A 12,639-nucleotide genomic window follows, 5' to 3' on the forward strand; every position below is an offset into this window, starting at 1 on the left:
CGTGTCATTGCCTCTGCAGCAACTGAGATCCAATGGATTAAGTCACTTTTGACATATATGCTTCTTCCGGTTATCACGCCTGCTATGCTTTTTATTGATAATTTGGGTGTCACGTATCTTTTAGCTAATCCTATTTTTCACTCTCGGATAAAGCATCTGGCTATTAACTATCACTTTGTTCATGATCTAGTGCAGGCCTCCGAACTACGAGTTACTCATATTCCTGCTGAGGATCAGTTGGCTGATGCACTTACAAAGTCATTTTCTCGACCTCGGTTGTTTGCTATTTACAACAAGATTGGCGCCATTTTTTGGGACACCATCTTGAGAGGGCGTATTAGGAAATAATTATTATAAGTAAATAGTTATTTATTTTTTAGTTATTAGGGAATAATTATTATTAGAAAATAGTTATTTGTTTCCTAATTATTAGAGAATAATTATTATTAGAAAATACTTATTATTTTTTTAATTTATATATTTTCAATTTTCACTTATAATGATATTTTATATATCATATATTATCATTAATAATATGTGTAAATTCTATCGTCAATATTTCATACTCTCCTTCATCATTAACTAAACACATCGTGGCCTAGGAAATAGGCAGGTGCTTTGATGTCCAAATGAAGGAGCGACAATGATATTTAACTTGTCAACTACCACACGCTAAATCGGCAAGATAGAGAGCCAAAACATTCGACGTCCTACAAAATAGTTTTGACCGGCTCAAGTTTACCTGTGTAGACAACGTGTGTTTGGGCCACGACACAAGTTTGCAAATTTCAGTATCCGTCAAGGTGCTGGTCCATAGCTTCTCCGCAACCCAGGGGATGCCTAGGTACTGGAATGAGAAGGTTCTCTGATGGAATCCGATGAGTTGCTGGAATTTGACTAGTATTCATGGTGGCAAGAGATGATAGCACTTACTCCAAATATCCCTCATAGTCCGTCCCAAGTTATCTGAAGAAAATTAAATCACGAGTGACTACTAACCCGAGCAACCAATTCCATTTGGCAATTTGAATCTGTGGCCGCCAATACAACAACATCAAGATAAAAATTTAAAAAATATGCCTAACATTTTAAAGAAAAAAATTAGAGAACTTCAACCATAAAAGTAATTAAAGAAGAAAATTAGAGAACAAATTATTTCATCACAAATTCCTAAAATCTGCCACAAAATAATTTCTCAGGTGTAGTTTCATCTCCTCTTTCAATCTCTAAAAGCTCAACTGGCCCTCGCCAGCATGTTAGAAATGGAAGGAATCCCTTGCGCCCTCATCTCCTCCTGTGCCCGTTTCATTTCTTCAGGATCTGAAGTAGAAAATGTACGTGTATCACATAAGAGTTGCGGATCTAGACCGACGATATCATTGCTACTTGTATTAGTTATAGATATAGGGTGACGACATAGCAATAACTTTAGAAACTGAGGCACAATGCACTTGTATAGTATTCATAGAGAGACAGGTTGAAGATGATGGAACATATAACATAGCATAGCACTAACAATCCAAACCCAAGCACAATGTATTTCTAAACTAAGCACAACTCCTGCTCATCCAGCTCTATCTTCAGGATTGTTTTACCCACTATCAAATAGAGTGGGAAAAAAATATGGTATAGCGAATAATTACGAAGGATAATGAATGAACGATAATTCCTTGGGAGGAAACTGGCGTTCCAAGTTCATTTTTGTAACCAAACATAAGTATTATTGTACCATTTAGAATTCGTAGAGAATAGAATAATTATTCGTACGAACCAAGCAACACCATTTCTCAAATTGCACATATTGCTTAGGGTGATTGTACTACGCAAAGCATGAATGCCATTTGTGGACAAAAGCTGCAACTTATCGGAACAGCCAATTGATTTTACACAATATATGAACACTTTAACATACTGTTAACAAAGGAAACACGAACTCTCATTGCTTTCTAAAATAAGATAGCTAACTGAAGCATGAACTAGCAAATGAACATAATAGGGAGACAATTATACAACAAAGGCAGGTCAAAACTTTGTTTTAGTATGCTTGCCGTCTCTAATTATCTCAACTTTTCTTATTTCATCTAAAAAAAAGTTGAGTTGCATAGATGTCCAAATAACAGATATCACTTGATAGCGTGTATATGCAGCACTTATAATGTTCAGGTAATATACTAGCTTCCTCATTTATATCTGTGTTCTAAATTCAAAATTTTCATCTATTTTCTGTGGATGTGTTGTTCAAATTACACATGATCAATACTTAAATAAACAGAGACTAAAATCTTACCAATACTGTCCATTAATTTTGGCATGACGAATATCACCAAAAGCGTGAAACCCAACATTAAACCCATTGGACTTTTGACTACTGACCAAATGGAAAAAGCTTCCCTTATCTGTAAAACAGTATCAAAAACATCAATATCATTTTGCAAAACAAGTAGGAATGATCACAAGTAGCTTAAAATGCTCACCTCATAGTACTGCTCTTCTCTTAGCGGCTCTAGAATCAACTCATAAAGAACTTTGCGATTCTCTGTGAGCGCTGCATGGATATTACCAGGGTTTCTAGCACTGATATCTACACGAACCTGACAATATGTGTGCGTGTGTGTTGATAAAGGGGAAGTAAAGTCACTATTCCATCATATTCGACACACAATGTGAGAGAAGAAACATTACCGGGGAAAAGAAATAGCCTAGCTCAGCTACTTCAATCAGATGAGTCCCAGAAGGCACATTGTGGCTTTGAGCATGTAGGTCAAGATCACAATTTCAATGAATTTACTGATTATTTAAAATGCCAAAATTAAACATTTCCAAACAATCCTACATTTTTCAAGGGCACAGCAAATATGTCTGGATATGAACCAACAGGAAAATCGAGGGAAACTGTGAAAGTAAACGGAAGGCATATACCGCTCGAGAGGATACAATGAGAAATAACCATCAGCTCTAGTAAAAGTGATGCTTTGGCCACCATTAAGTATGACTTTGGCATTTGTGAGCTTTGATGAATGGCCAAATTCCTTGGGAGTTTTACCTAACAAAGAAAGACAATGATTGGATTCTATAGCAAAAGTCCAAAGAACATCAATCAAGGCATGGATATGTAAAACGAGCTTTAGGAGTCATTTGCTTGCATGTTTGGATGAAAGAAACATTTTAATTTATGCAAATAGCAACAATAAGCAGATGTAAGATCAGTACATTAAAGCTATTTGTTTGGGCTAACCAAAAACACAAAGGGTGACATCAGGGTGAAACAATGCCGTTTAGTCCTTATCATTGTGGAAGCAAGAGAAAACAGCTGATGGGAACAAGTACCTAATTAAATGATAAATATAATTAATAAGCAGCATTTAAACTGCTTGTTACAGACCAGAAAATAAACAGATTTGAAATTTCATCAATCGCATTGTTCAGCCTGCACAGTAAAATTTGGTCTTGAACTACTACTCCTAAGGATTCACAGTGGCTTAGATTGGGTGCAAAACTTTGTCCATTTTGTGTAGTTCAACCTCCACAGTAAAACTTGGTAAACAAAATGAAAGAAATTTGTAACTGTATGCCAATAAATTTCATTACCAAGATAGAGCATGGCTAGTGTTTTCCAAAGTCAGAAGATAATTTACATAAAATTAATATTATTTCACAAAACTTTTAAGCCAATATAATTGGACAACAAGCTGAGAAGACATTGCAGATTTTAATAATCTTATCTCATTGAAAACTTCAAAAGAAGCTAAAACAAACACGCAAGGCAACTTGTAAGAATTGCTGACTTTCAAGAAACCAAAAAGATAATCATAATGTCTAACTATGAAAAAACAGTGGGCATATTGGTACCAAGGTTTGATAGAAGAATTTTAGATCACAGACAAGCATAATCACAACTTAAATATTATTATGTAGTTAGGACTCAGGAGTATACTGAAGTTTTCCAATAGTGTTAAAAAGAAATAAAGTTAAGGGAACTTCATGATTTGTTATGGGTGAACCTATAACAGAAATAGGAGCTTACTCAACCCAGGGGCGAAGGCGAACACATACTTGCTGTCAGATCGTGGCTAAAGCAGGTCCAGATTAGTTAGCATGTGGTCAGATGGGATGACATGGTCAAGCGAAGGCAAAGGAGAATTGCTCGTCTAAGGTGAACCTGACTCAATCATGGTGAACCAAAACTTTCTGTACTCAAATTCGACTATAATTGTCGCCCTAGAATTGTTCAAAAATAGACTCAGCTCTCATTAGGTTCGGGATGCCAGGACATGTGGCCTTTATCCTAGAAGGCACTCCTCAAAGTCCTTTTCCAATGCAACAACCTTGTCCAATATGCTGATCAAGTTGATTATGTATTTGGCTTAAAAATACTTGTAAATTTTAATCTCATGACATGAAATTGCTGAAATACAATAGGATTTCATGCTGAAGTACTGATTTACTTCAGAATTAAGGAAGGCCTAAGTTAAATATATGTGATCCACACCTCAATGGTTAGTTTAGTTAGGCACGGCACTGACACAGAAGAAACAGCAAATGAAATAAGCAGATCGTAATCAGCCACGAGGAGATTCCATTCAATTATCGAAGCTAGGGTTAGCATCTGATAGCCAAACTTGAAACCTATCTGAAAAATATAGAAACAAAATCGATCTCTAATCCCATCAAGAAAAAGAGCAACAAAATCTGACATTTCCCAGTCTAATATTCTCCAAATTAAATTATGTTAATTTATCTTCCGTCTGGATTCCTCAAAAATCAAATCAAAGAGAACAAAAAGGACAACACTAACCTCCCAGTTTGACCCGTCCCGCGATCGTGTACCCGTCGTCAGAGCTGCGAATTGAGCGTCAACAAAATCAAAAGAGGAAATTTCCAGATAGGGTTCGGCTAAAGTAATTAGAATCGATTGAGAAGGGCACCTGGCGCCGGCAGCAACGGTCCAAGCAAGGATGTACGAGAAAAACAGAGCTAAAAGAAGGATCGCCGCCGGTGAACTCACAGAAGTTGCCGCCATAGCCCCCGCCGATCTCATCACGGAGGTGATGGAGGGCCGGCGGATCTAAGCTTTAACGCCGTGATATTTTCATGAAGACCCACATAAAATCCAAATTTCCATAAAGGAATTACATCGACACGTTCACTACCGAACCTTCTTTCTCATTGGACCAAGCAACGGATCTCATTATGGAGCCCACGGGCCGTATGCTGGAAACTGGATCTAATACATCTATTAAACACGGATGACAAAATCGAAATCCAACTATAACTTGACCCGTGTAAAACTCAACACGTGGCGTATTTTTATTAGCAAACATGAATATATTTACAAAGTAGAATGCAGCTAACGTATACAGTCGCTGGCTTAACCCTTCCTGTTCGCATAAATGAATCCTCTGCTTCTCCTCGTTCGACGAACCGCTGCTGTCGCCGATTCCGCCTCCGAGTCGACTCAGTCCTCTTTCTCATTCGCCCTGTTTTCCATTTTATTTTAACCATTATATAATATATATTTATATTATTTATATTTTCTTTCTCTTTTTTTAATAAATAATTTCTCTTCTCTTTTTTTATTTTCAATTTTATAGTGATTATATTTTAGTATATTTTTAGTAGTAGTCGATTTGATTGACTCAGTGAGTTCGGCAACGAGTCGAATCGTCTCCGGTCCGATCCATGAGGCTTATCTCCACGATGCCCCACACGAGTCAGCGCGCAGATCCACCTCCGATGGCCTCCAACTCCGCCCTCCGCCTTCCGCCGCCTTGCCCTCATCTCGCCGCCTACCGCTCCGGCTGCGGTGGTTCAGGACTGCGATCGCTCCATCGCTGCCTCCGCCGGCGGCCCCCGCTCGGACGCCCCGAGGTCCGTCGTGACCCAGGCGAGGTGCCCCGCTGTGGCGCCTGCCAAGGTGGTGGCGCTCGGTTGTACGCTTGTCTTGCCTGCGCCGCCGTGTCCTGCAGCCGCCACGCCCCCGACCACGCCGCGATGCGCCCGGGGCACGAGATCGGCGTCGACGTCGACCGGGCGGAGCTGTTCTGCGCCGCGTGCCGCGATCAGGTCTACGATCCCGATTTCGACGCTGCCGTAGTGATCGCGCTTACCGCGCCCGCAGCATCCTGGGCCCCGCAGACGCGGACGGGGAGTCGGGCGAAGCGTCCTAGGAGGGTGGAGTACCGCCGGTGGGCACCCGATGCGGACGAGCGAGCGGTGATCGGGCGGAGATCTGGCCCTTTGCTCGTCCGCGAGGGCAATGCCTACGCTTGCTCCACCACCGCCACAGTGAATTCGACGGCTAACGCTGCCACCACCTCCTCTGCTACCTCTTCCGCTTCGCTGCCGTGGGGATTGAGGGGTTTGAACAATCTGGGCAATACCTGCTTCATGAACTCTGTGCTGCAAGCGCTGCTACACACACCATTGCTGAGGAACTATTTCTTGAGCGATCGGCACAACCCCCTCGTCTGTCAGCAGAAGACCAGGAAGAAGGCTACCGCCAAGGATAGGAACAATGGTCGGGATGGAGCAGGCGGCTTGCAAATCTGTTTGGCCTGTGACTTGGACGCGATGTATTCGGCTGTCTTCTCCGGCGATCGGAAGCCTTACAGCCCTGCCAAATTTCTTTACAGGTAAGATTGCTTCCCCCTTCAAAAGATCTGATTTATCATCCTGCAAGCTAATTGTTATCGACATTCTGGTTGAAAGGACTCCAAAATTCCCTAAATCAATGGTTGGTGAATGCCTCTTCTTTTTCCCTGCGTGCTTCTGTTTCATGATTCGATCCCTACACTAAGACAAAGCCGTGAATCCGTTTTTTTGCTTGGTTTGCTTTCAAGAAATGTTCAAGGAGTGAGGAGAGATGGAGATGTCGTTTAGTTTAGGTGTTTTTTTGCTCTAAACATGATATTGTTTTTCCGACCTCTTTCTCTCTAATTGAAAGTTTATTTATGTTCATTAACTGTCAGTTGCAAAGAGCAGTTGAAAGATGCAACTTGTGAAGAAGGATCAGGTTAAAAGTGTCTTCTAAGGAAAGTTAAATTTGTCAGTTCATGATTAATTAATTAACAAGGAAAAGGGGAGTTGCTAATTGCTATTTTCTTAACTTCAATGTGATGTCTTTTTGTCTTATATGTCTAGTGAAATTAAACGAGTATTTTTCTCTTCTATGGCATTTGATGTTCATAACTAAATACTATTTTCTCTCACTGGCGATTGAACAAACTTGTGCCAGGTTTATGGTTTAATTCAAACAATTGGTTGTTAACCTGCTTTTTGTTTTTCAACAAATATTAGATTAGATGCAACATTCGTGCAAGCACTGTATCTGATTAGTTATAAACAATGTTTTTGATGGCTTCCTTCTTAAATGGATAATATTTTGTCCACGTCCATTTATTTTATTGCATATCCCTAGAATTTCAAACTGAATATGCCTTGTTTACAAGCACCAAATAACTTTTTTTTTCATGTCACAGCTGGTGGCGATATGCATCAAACCTCGCAAATTATCAACAGCATGATGCACATGAATTTTTCATTTGCATGCTTGATGGAATCCATGAAAAGGAGCAGGATCCGTGCAAACCTTCCAGCCATGGTAATATTCTTCATCTGTTGCAAATCTACCACATTCATTTTCAGATATGTTAGTTTCTATTTTGCCAATCAACCCCCATAACTATTATCAGATTTAATCTGATTACTGAACATATTTAGAGAAATTCACTGCTAGAGTTCAAAAAGACTCGCCCTTGGTAAAATCTTTGGGCAATTTGGCTTTTGCCACTAATCATCACATGTTCTTTTTCTTATTCGAACATCTCTTTTTGACATGACATCTCTCTTGTTGTTATTGATGTTGGCCTTTGGTCATCCAAGCAGCTGATTATTATCAAGATGCTAAGTTCTCTTTGCAATATGTTGTTTTCCTATGATTAAATGCTAGCAAAATCTATTTAATGGGAAAGAATATAACTAATAGCCTAATATGCCCCTCCAAAATTACCTAATAGCCGAATATATATTCTGCTGATATATTTACTGATTACTAATTTTTTGATAATTGGCTAAGATGGAAGATTTGGCATCAGCATAATGGTAGACGAATTATTCTTGCTACCTCAAACAAGCATTTAGGAATATCATCTGTTCTAATGAAAACAGGAAATTGCTCTATTGTGCCTATTATTGACCTGTATGTTTTTGAGGTATATGAATCTTGATTTCACTTTGTTGCATTATTTGTGATTACCACAACTCTTACTTCTGAATGGTTTTTGACTTTTGATAACTCTTGGTAGGATTCTGAATGGCTTCTTGAAACAAGATTTATAACAGTCACATCTTTGTAGTTGTGCATTTCCTTATTATTTTTTTTTCTTGTCAAGCAATATTTTCTCTGTTCTACCCCAGGGTCATACGATTCTTGTTTCACTCTCGAGTGTCATCATCATTTCTAGGTTACATTTGCAAAATTCACTCTTTTTCAGGTTTGAACTTGAAAATGAATACTCACCAGTGAAACACTTGCATTATCAAGATGTTTTGCCATTTCACTTGAAAAAGTGCATATGATTTGTGAGCAGAAGATTAATCAGTTTGGCCATAAATAGTGCTCATTCTTGCATTTTTTTCTTCATTATATGAAGCTACTTAATTGATCTTCCAAACTGCTATTACATTCCTTGAATCTTGCGGCTAATACTCCACAAATAGCTTAGGCTTTAGTTGACATTTAGTCTCAAGATTTTAGTACTAGTTCAACTGCAGATGGTATTTCTGTCATTGACTTTGTGATGTGTGGCATCATACTACAGCCTTCTCTTCTTTTATATCGATATTCATTCTAAAATTTAATGGTGAATTTTTCGACTTTTGCTTTCTCCCCTTGTTTGTACAGTAAGCAGTGGAGAATGCTGCATTGCTCATAGGGTCTTTTCGGGTACCTTGAGATCAGATGTCACTTGCACCATTTGTGGGTTTACATCTACAACATATGATCCTTGCGTCGACATATCCTTGGACTTAGACTCTAAGAAGAATTCTACGAAAACAAACGGTCCCAAACACCACATGAACGGCGGTGTAACGAAGTCAATATCCACGGGCCAAAAATCCGGAACTTCTACCCTTATGGAATGTCTTGATCGCTTCACGAGACCAGAAAAACTGGGCGTTGACCAGAAGCTCTTCTGCCAACAATGCCAGGTGAGGCAGGAATCCTTGAAACAGATGTCGATAAGGAAGATTCCACTGGTAACTTGCTTCCACATCAAGCGCTTCGAACATTCGTCAATGAAGAAAGCATTGAGGAAGGTGGACCAATATCTGGACTTCCCATTTTCCCTCGACCTGGCCCCATATCTCTCATCCTCCATCCTCCGAGCCAGATATGGCAACCGTGTGCTGGCCTCTGAGGACTACAACTCAGATTCAGATGCATCAGTCGAGTTGGTTTCAAACTTGGAGCTGTTCGCGGTGGTCACCCACAGCGGCAAACTAGATGCCGGCCATTACCTGACGTACCTTCGTCTCAACAGCCAATGGTACCGGTGCGATGACGCATGGATCACTCACGTCAACGAGAGCATGGTACGGTCTTCGCAGGCGTACATGCTCTTCTATGTACAGAAAATTCTTTACTACAAAGCAAGTGAGAGTCTGATCAGCCCCTGAAGTACTCCTATTTGTCAATAACAAGCTCCAGTTTTGACACCAGAAAGCCAACTTACGAGCAGCTGATTGCAGATTTACCGACTTCTATATTCTAAAGTCTCCTACAGACTACCTCGATACAACCTAAACAAATTGATTGATATTAGAGTGTCTTTTGACCCAATGAGTTGTCAGTTTTTTTGGTACAACTTAACAGCCCTAGCAGCTGTTTGTACTTGAGATCTTCCACTCCTTCAGAGGATTGAAGGGAACCCTTAGGTTTAGAGGTTGTCCTCTCTGCTAAATGTAGTCGACATTTTGTCGGTTAGTATTGCTCACTTGTTGCTTCAAGCATTTATGCTTGAAGGTTGTTCCTTTATTTCTCTCTCTATGAAGTAACTTGCTCATGGTATGTGATTTATCGGTCTCGTCTTATGAAGTCGATGATCGCGAACTAAGGAACACAAGCAATTGGAAGGGTTGAATTTATTGAACAAGGAACATGATTTTATTCTCGGTATAGTGATTCGACTAGCTATTATGCCTGCTATGGCATCTTAATGACACTTCGATGTATTTTGTGGCATTGCTCATTGTGTTGCCTGATATCGAACCAGGAACGAGAGTTTAATCCATATAGTGAAATTGACTTTGCCAAATATATAGAAAAATTATAATTTTTAATATTAAAAACAAAATGGCAAAAATAAAAATGGTGCTCTAATTTTTCCAAATCATCAACTCCATTTTGATTTTTTTTTTTTTTTATCAAAAGATGTTCATCTACCAGCAACCCTTTATTTTTTGTTTATATTTTCTACATAAATTATGAACCGGAGACAGTGTTATCATAGATGTGTTATAAAACTATAGCTACTACACATGTTATAGTGGCTATGATTTCATAGCTCTACAACATGAATATTAGATAAGCAGGCTGAATCCGTATTATATCTGTTATGAAATTATAATTGTTACAACGTGAATGGTAGATGTTAGAGTTGAATATATATTGTAGCAACTACGATTTAAGTATACAATGTATATGTTTTGTTTTGTAGCTGTTACACATACATTATTCCCATTATTATCTTCTGTCTATATTTCTTGTCTAATTCTTGAACGAGTACGCAGTTATAGCAGCTACAAAGTCATAGTTGTTACACATGTTGTAGTAATTATGGTTTCATAGTTACTACAATATAAATGTTAGATAAACACGTTGAATCAACATTGCAACGTTATGAAATTGTAACAGTTACGATTTCATAATTATCGTAACGTAAATGATAGGTAACAGGATTCAATCTGCATTCTAGTAATTACAAAATCATAGTTATTACAATGTGAATGTTTTTGAATAAATTATGTGTTGTAGCAACAGTGAAACTGTAACTGCTACATATGTAGTAATTATAATTTCATAATTGCTACAATGCGTAAGGACATCATAATTGCTACAATACGTAGTATGCCCCGATTCAAGATTTAGGTGAAATTATAACTAGAGAATATATAACAACTATAATTTCATAATTGTTACAACACACAACATACCCCCGATTCAAGATTTAGACGAAAAATATAAAGAGAAGATAATGAGAACAATGTACTATAGAGCAATTGAGTAATTATACAATGAATGTCTTTTCCATAAAAAATCAAAATGGAGTGCCCTTTTATTCCAAAAATAAAAGTGCTTTTTTTTAACTTTAGCCCAAAACAAAAGATACTAAGAACATAAAAAAAGCATCTGGAGGAAAGAAAAATGTTCTTTCTCCTTAAAAATATGCAGAAAGACTTGCAATAAATAACAAAATCTAGAACAAAAGCCATTCTACTACCGCGAAATCGAATATAAATATGCGATACACGATTTGTAAAGTGCTAATAGCGCAAAGCTTGCAAAGAGTACACAGCTTGCAAATAAACTATTGCTACAACAAAATTGACGAGTGGTGACAAATAGCAAAGTTAGGAACACGAGCCATCGTCGGCTACAGACGAAAACTGATGTAAATTGCAGTAGTACAAAGCTCGAGCAGAAATATGCGCACCAAAGACTTGCCACAAGATCTGCGCAACGGCTAACACTTACGATACTACTTTTAGAATACATGTCATGCACTACGAAGAAAACAAATATAAGCAATACTCATTTTAAAGCGAAGAAGAAAAATTTGCATCACAAGCTATTGTAATGAAATATCTAAACATGACAAGTGACATGGCTGATGAAAATTTAGAACACAAGCTGCAATCTGTTATTGCAAAAACAAACAAGCAAAGCTAGTTATGCTACATGCAAATAGTACAAATTTTGCAAAGAAACATGGAATATATCAATGAGACGATGACAATTGCTACAAAGGATCTACGAATGATGGCAACGGCAATGCTTAAAAACAACAAAATCTAAAACAATACATGATCCACTTCTGCAAAATCAATTATATATTTTGTTAGCTAAATACTAATAGCATGAGAAGCAATATATGCATCCAAGTGCTATTTCTACGGTGATAATGACCTTTACAAACAACATATAGAGCACAAGCCATGATCTGCTACTATGCAAATGAATAAGCAATACATGTTTTGTTATGCTAATAGTACAAATCTCGCAAAAGAATACATATACAACGACGACGACTTGCTATAAAAGATCAACAGGCAATGACAACCCTTATCGCCAACAAACTTTAGAACACAAGGCTATCTACTTCTACAAAAAAATATAAATAAGCAATACTCATTTTGTTCAACTGTTAATAGTAAAAAGCTTGCAAAGAAATCTATGCATCATGATCTACTCCCACAGGATCGATGAGTGATAACTGCCCTTATAAATAACAAAAATTAAAACATAAGGCGTGATCTGTTACCACAAATATGGAAATGAACAAGCACTACTGGTTTGCTAAATGCTAAAATGGCAAGGAAATATATGCATCAAATGCTGTGTTGACAAGCCCTGTGAAC

The 12,639-nt window shown here is 38.2% G+C and overlaps 2 protein-coding genes across 2 annotated transcripts; one reads left to right on the forward strand and one right to left on the reverse strand.

The window, feature by feature from the left end:
• Positions 1 to 1,101: 1,101 nt before the first annotated feature.
• Positions 1,102 to 5,127, reverse strand: LOC122025279 (ER membrane protein complex subunit 7 homolog). Its single transcript, XM_042584057.1, has 7 exons — positions 4,926 to 5,127; positions 4,796 to 4,839; positions 2,935 to 3,043; positions 2,683 to 2,746; positions 2,475 to 2,591; positions 2,288 to 2,396; positions 1,102 to 1,320 (listed from the first exon to the last, which is right to left on the reverse strand). The coding sequence occupies exons 1-7, from the start codon at positions 5,036 to 5,038 to the stop codon at positions 1,235 to 1,237; spliced, it is 642 nt and encodes a 213-aa protein (XP_042439991.1). The 5' UTR covers positions 5,039 to 5,127; the 3' UTR covers positions 1,102 to 1,234.
• Positions 5,128 to 5,390: 263 nt separating this feature from the next.
• Positions 5,391 to 10,142, forward strand: LOC122024758 (ubiquitin C-terminal hydrolase 22-like). The gene is made up of 3 exons (XM_042583446.1): positions 5,391 to 6,632; positions 7,479 to 7,600; positions 8,903 to 10,142. Exons 1-3 carry the CDS (start codon positions 5,680 to 5,682, stop codon positions 9,676 to 9,678), a joined length of 1,851 nt encoding a protein of 616 aa, XP_042439380.1. The 5' UTR covers positions 5,391 to 5,679; the 3' UTR covers positions 9,679 to 10,142.
• The last annotated feature ends 2,497 nt before the right edge of the window (positions 10,143 to 12,639 follow it).

Source organism: Zingiber officinale, chromosome 9B, assembly GCF_018446385.1.
Source record: "Zingiber officinale cultivar Zhangliang chromosome 9B, Zo_v1.1, whole genome shotgun sequence".
In the NCBI taxonomy this organism is placed as follows: Eukaryota; Viridiplantae; Streptophyta; class Magnoliopsida; order Zingiberales; family Zingiberaceae; genus Zingiber; species Zingiber officinale.

Bases quoted from the DNA above. Each gene is read 5' to 3' on its own strand.
- LOC122024758 (XM_042583446.1), top strand. From the start codon at position 5,680: ATGAGGCTTATCTCCACGATGCCCCACACGAGTCAGCGCGCAGATCCA. The intron at 6,633-7,478 runs GTAAGATTGCTT...TTCATGTCACAG, and splicing joins CCTGCCAAATTTCTTTACAG to CTGGTGGCGATATGCATCAA. The intron at 7,601-8,902 runs GTAATATTCTTC...TTGTTTGTACAG, and splicing joins GTGCAAACCTTCCAGCCATG to TAAGCAGTGGAGAATGCTGC.
- LOC122025279 (XM_042584057.1), bottom strand. From the start codon at position 5,038: ATGAGATCGGCGGGGGCTATGGCGGCAACTTCTGTGAGTTCACCGGCG. The intron at 2,747-2,934 runs GTATCCTCTCGA...ACATGCTCAAAG, and splicing joins GCTGATGGTTATTTCTCATT to CCACAATGTGCCTTCTGGGA. The intron at 2,592-2,682 runs GTAATGTTTCTT...ACATATTGTCAG, and splicing joins TAGGCTATTTCTTTTCCCCG to GTTCGTGTAGATATCAGTGC.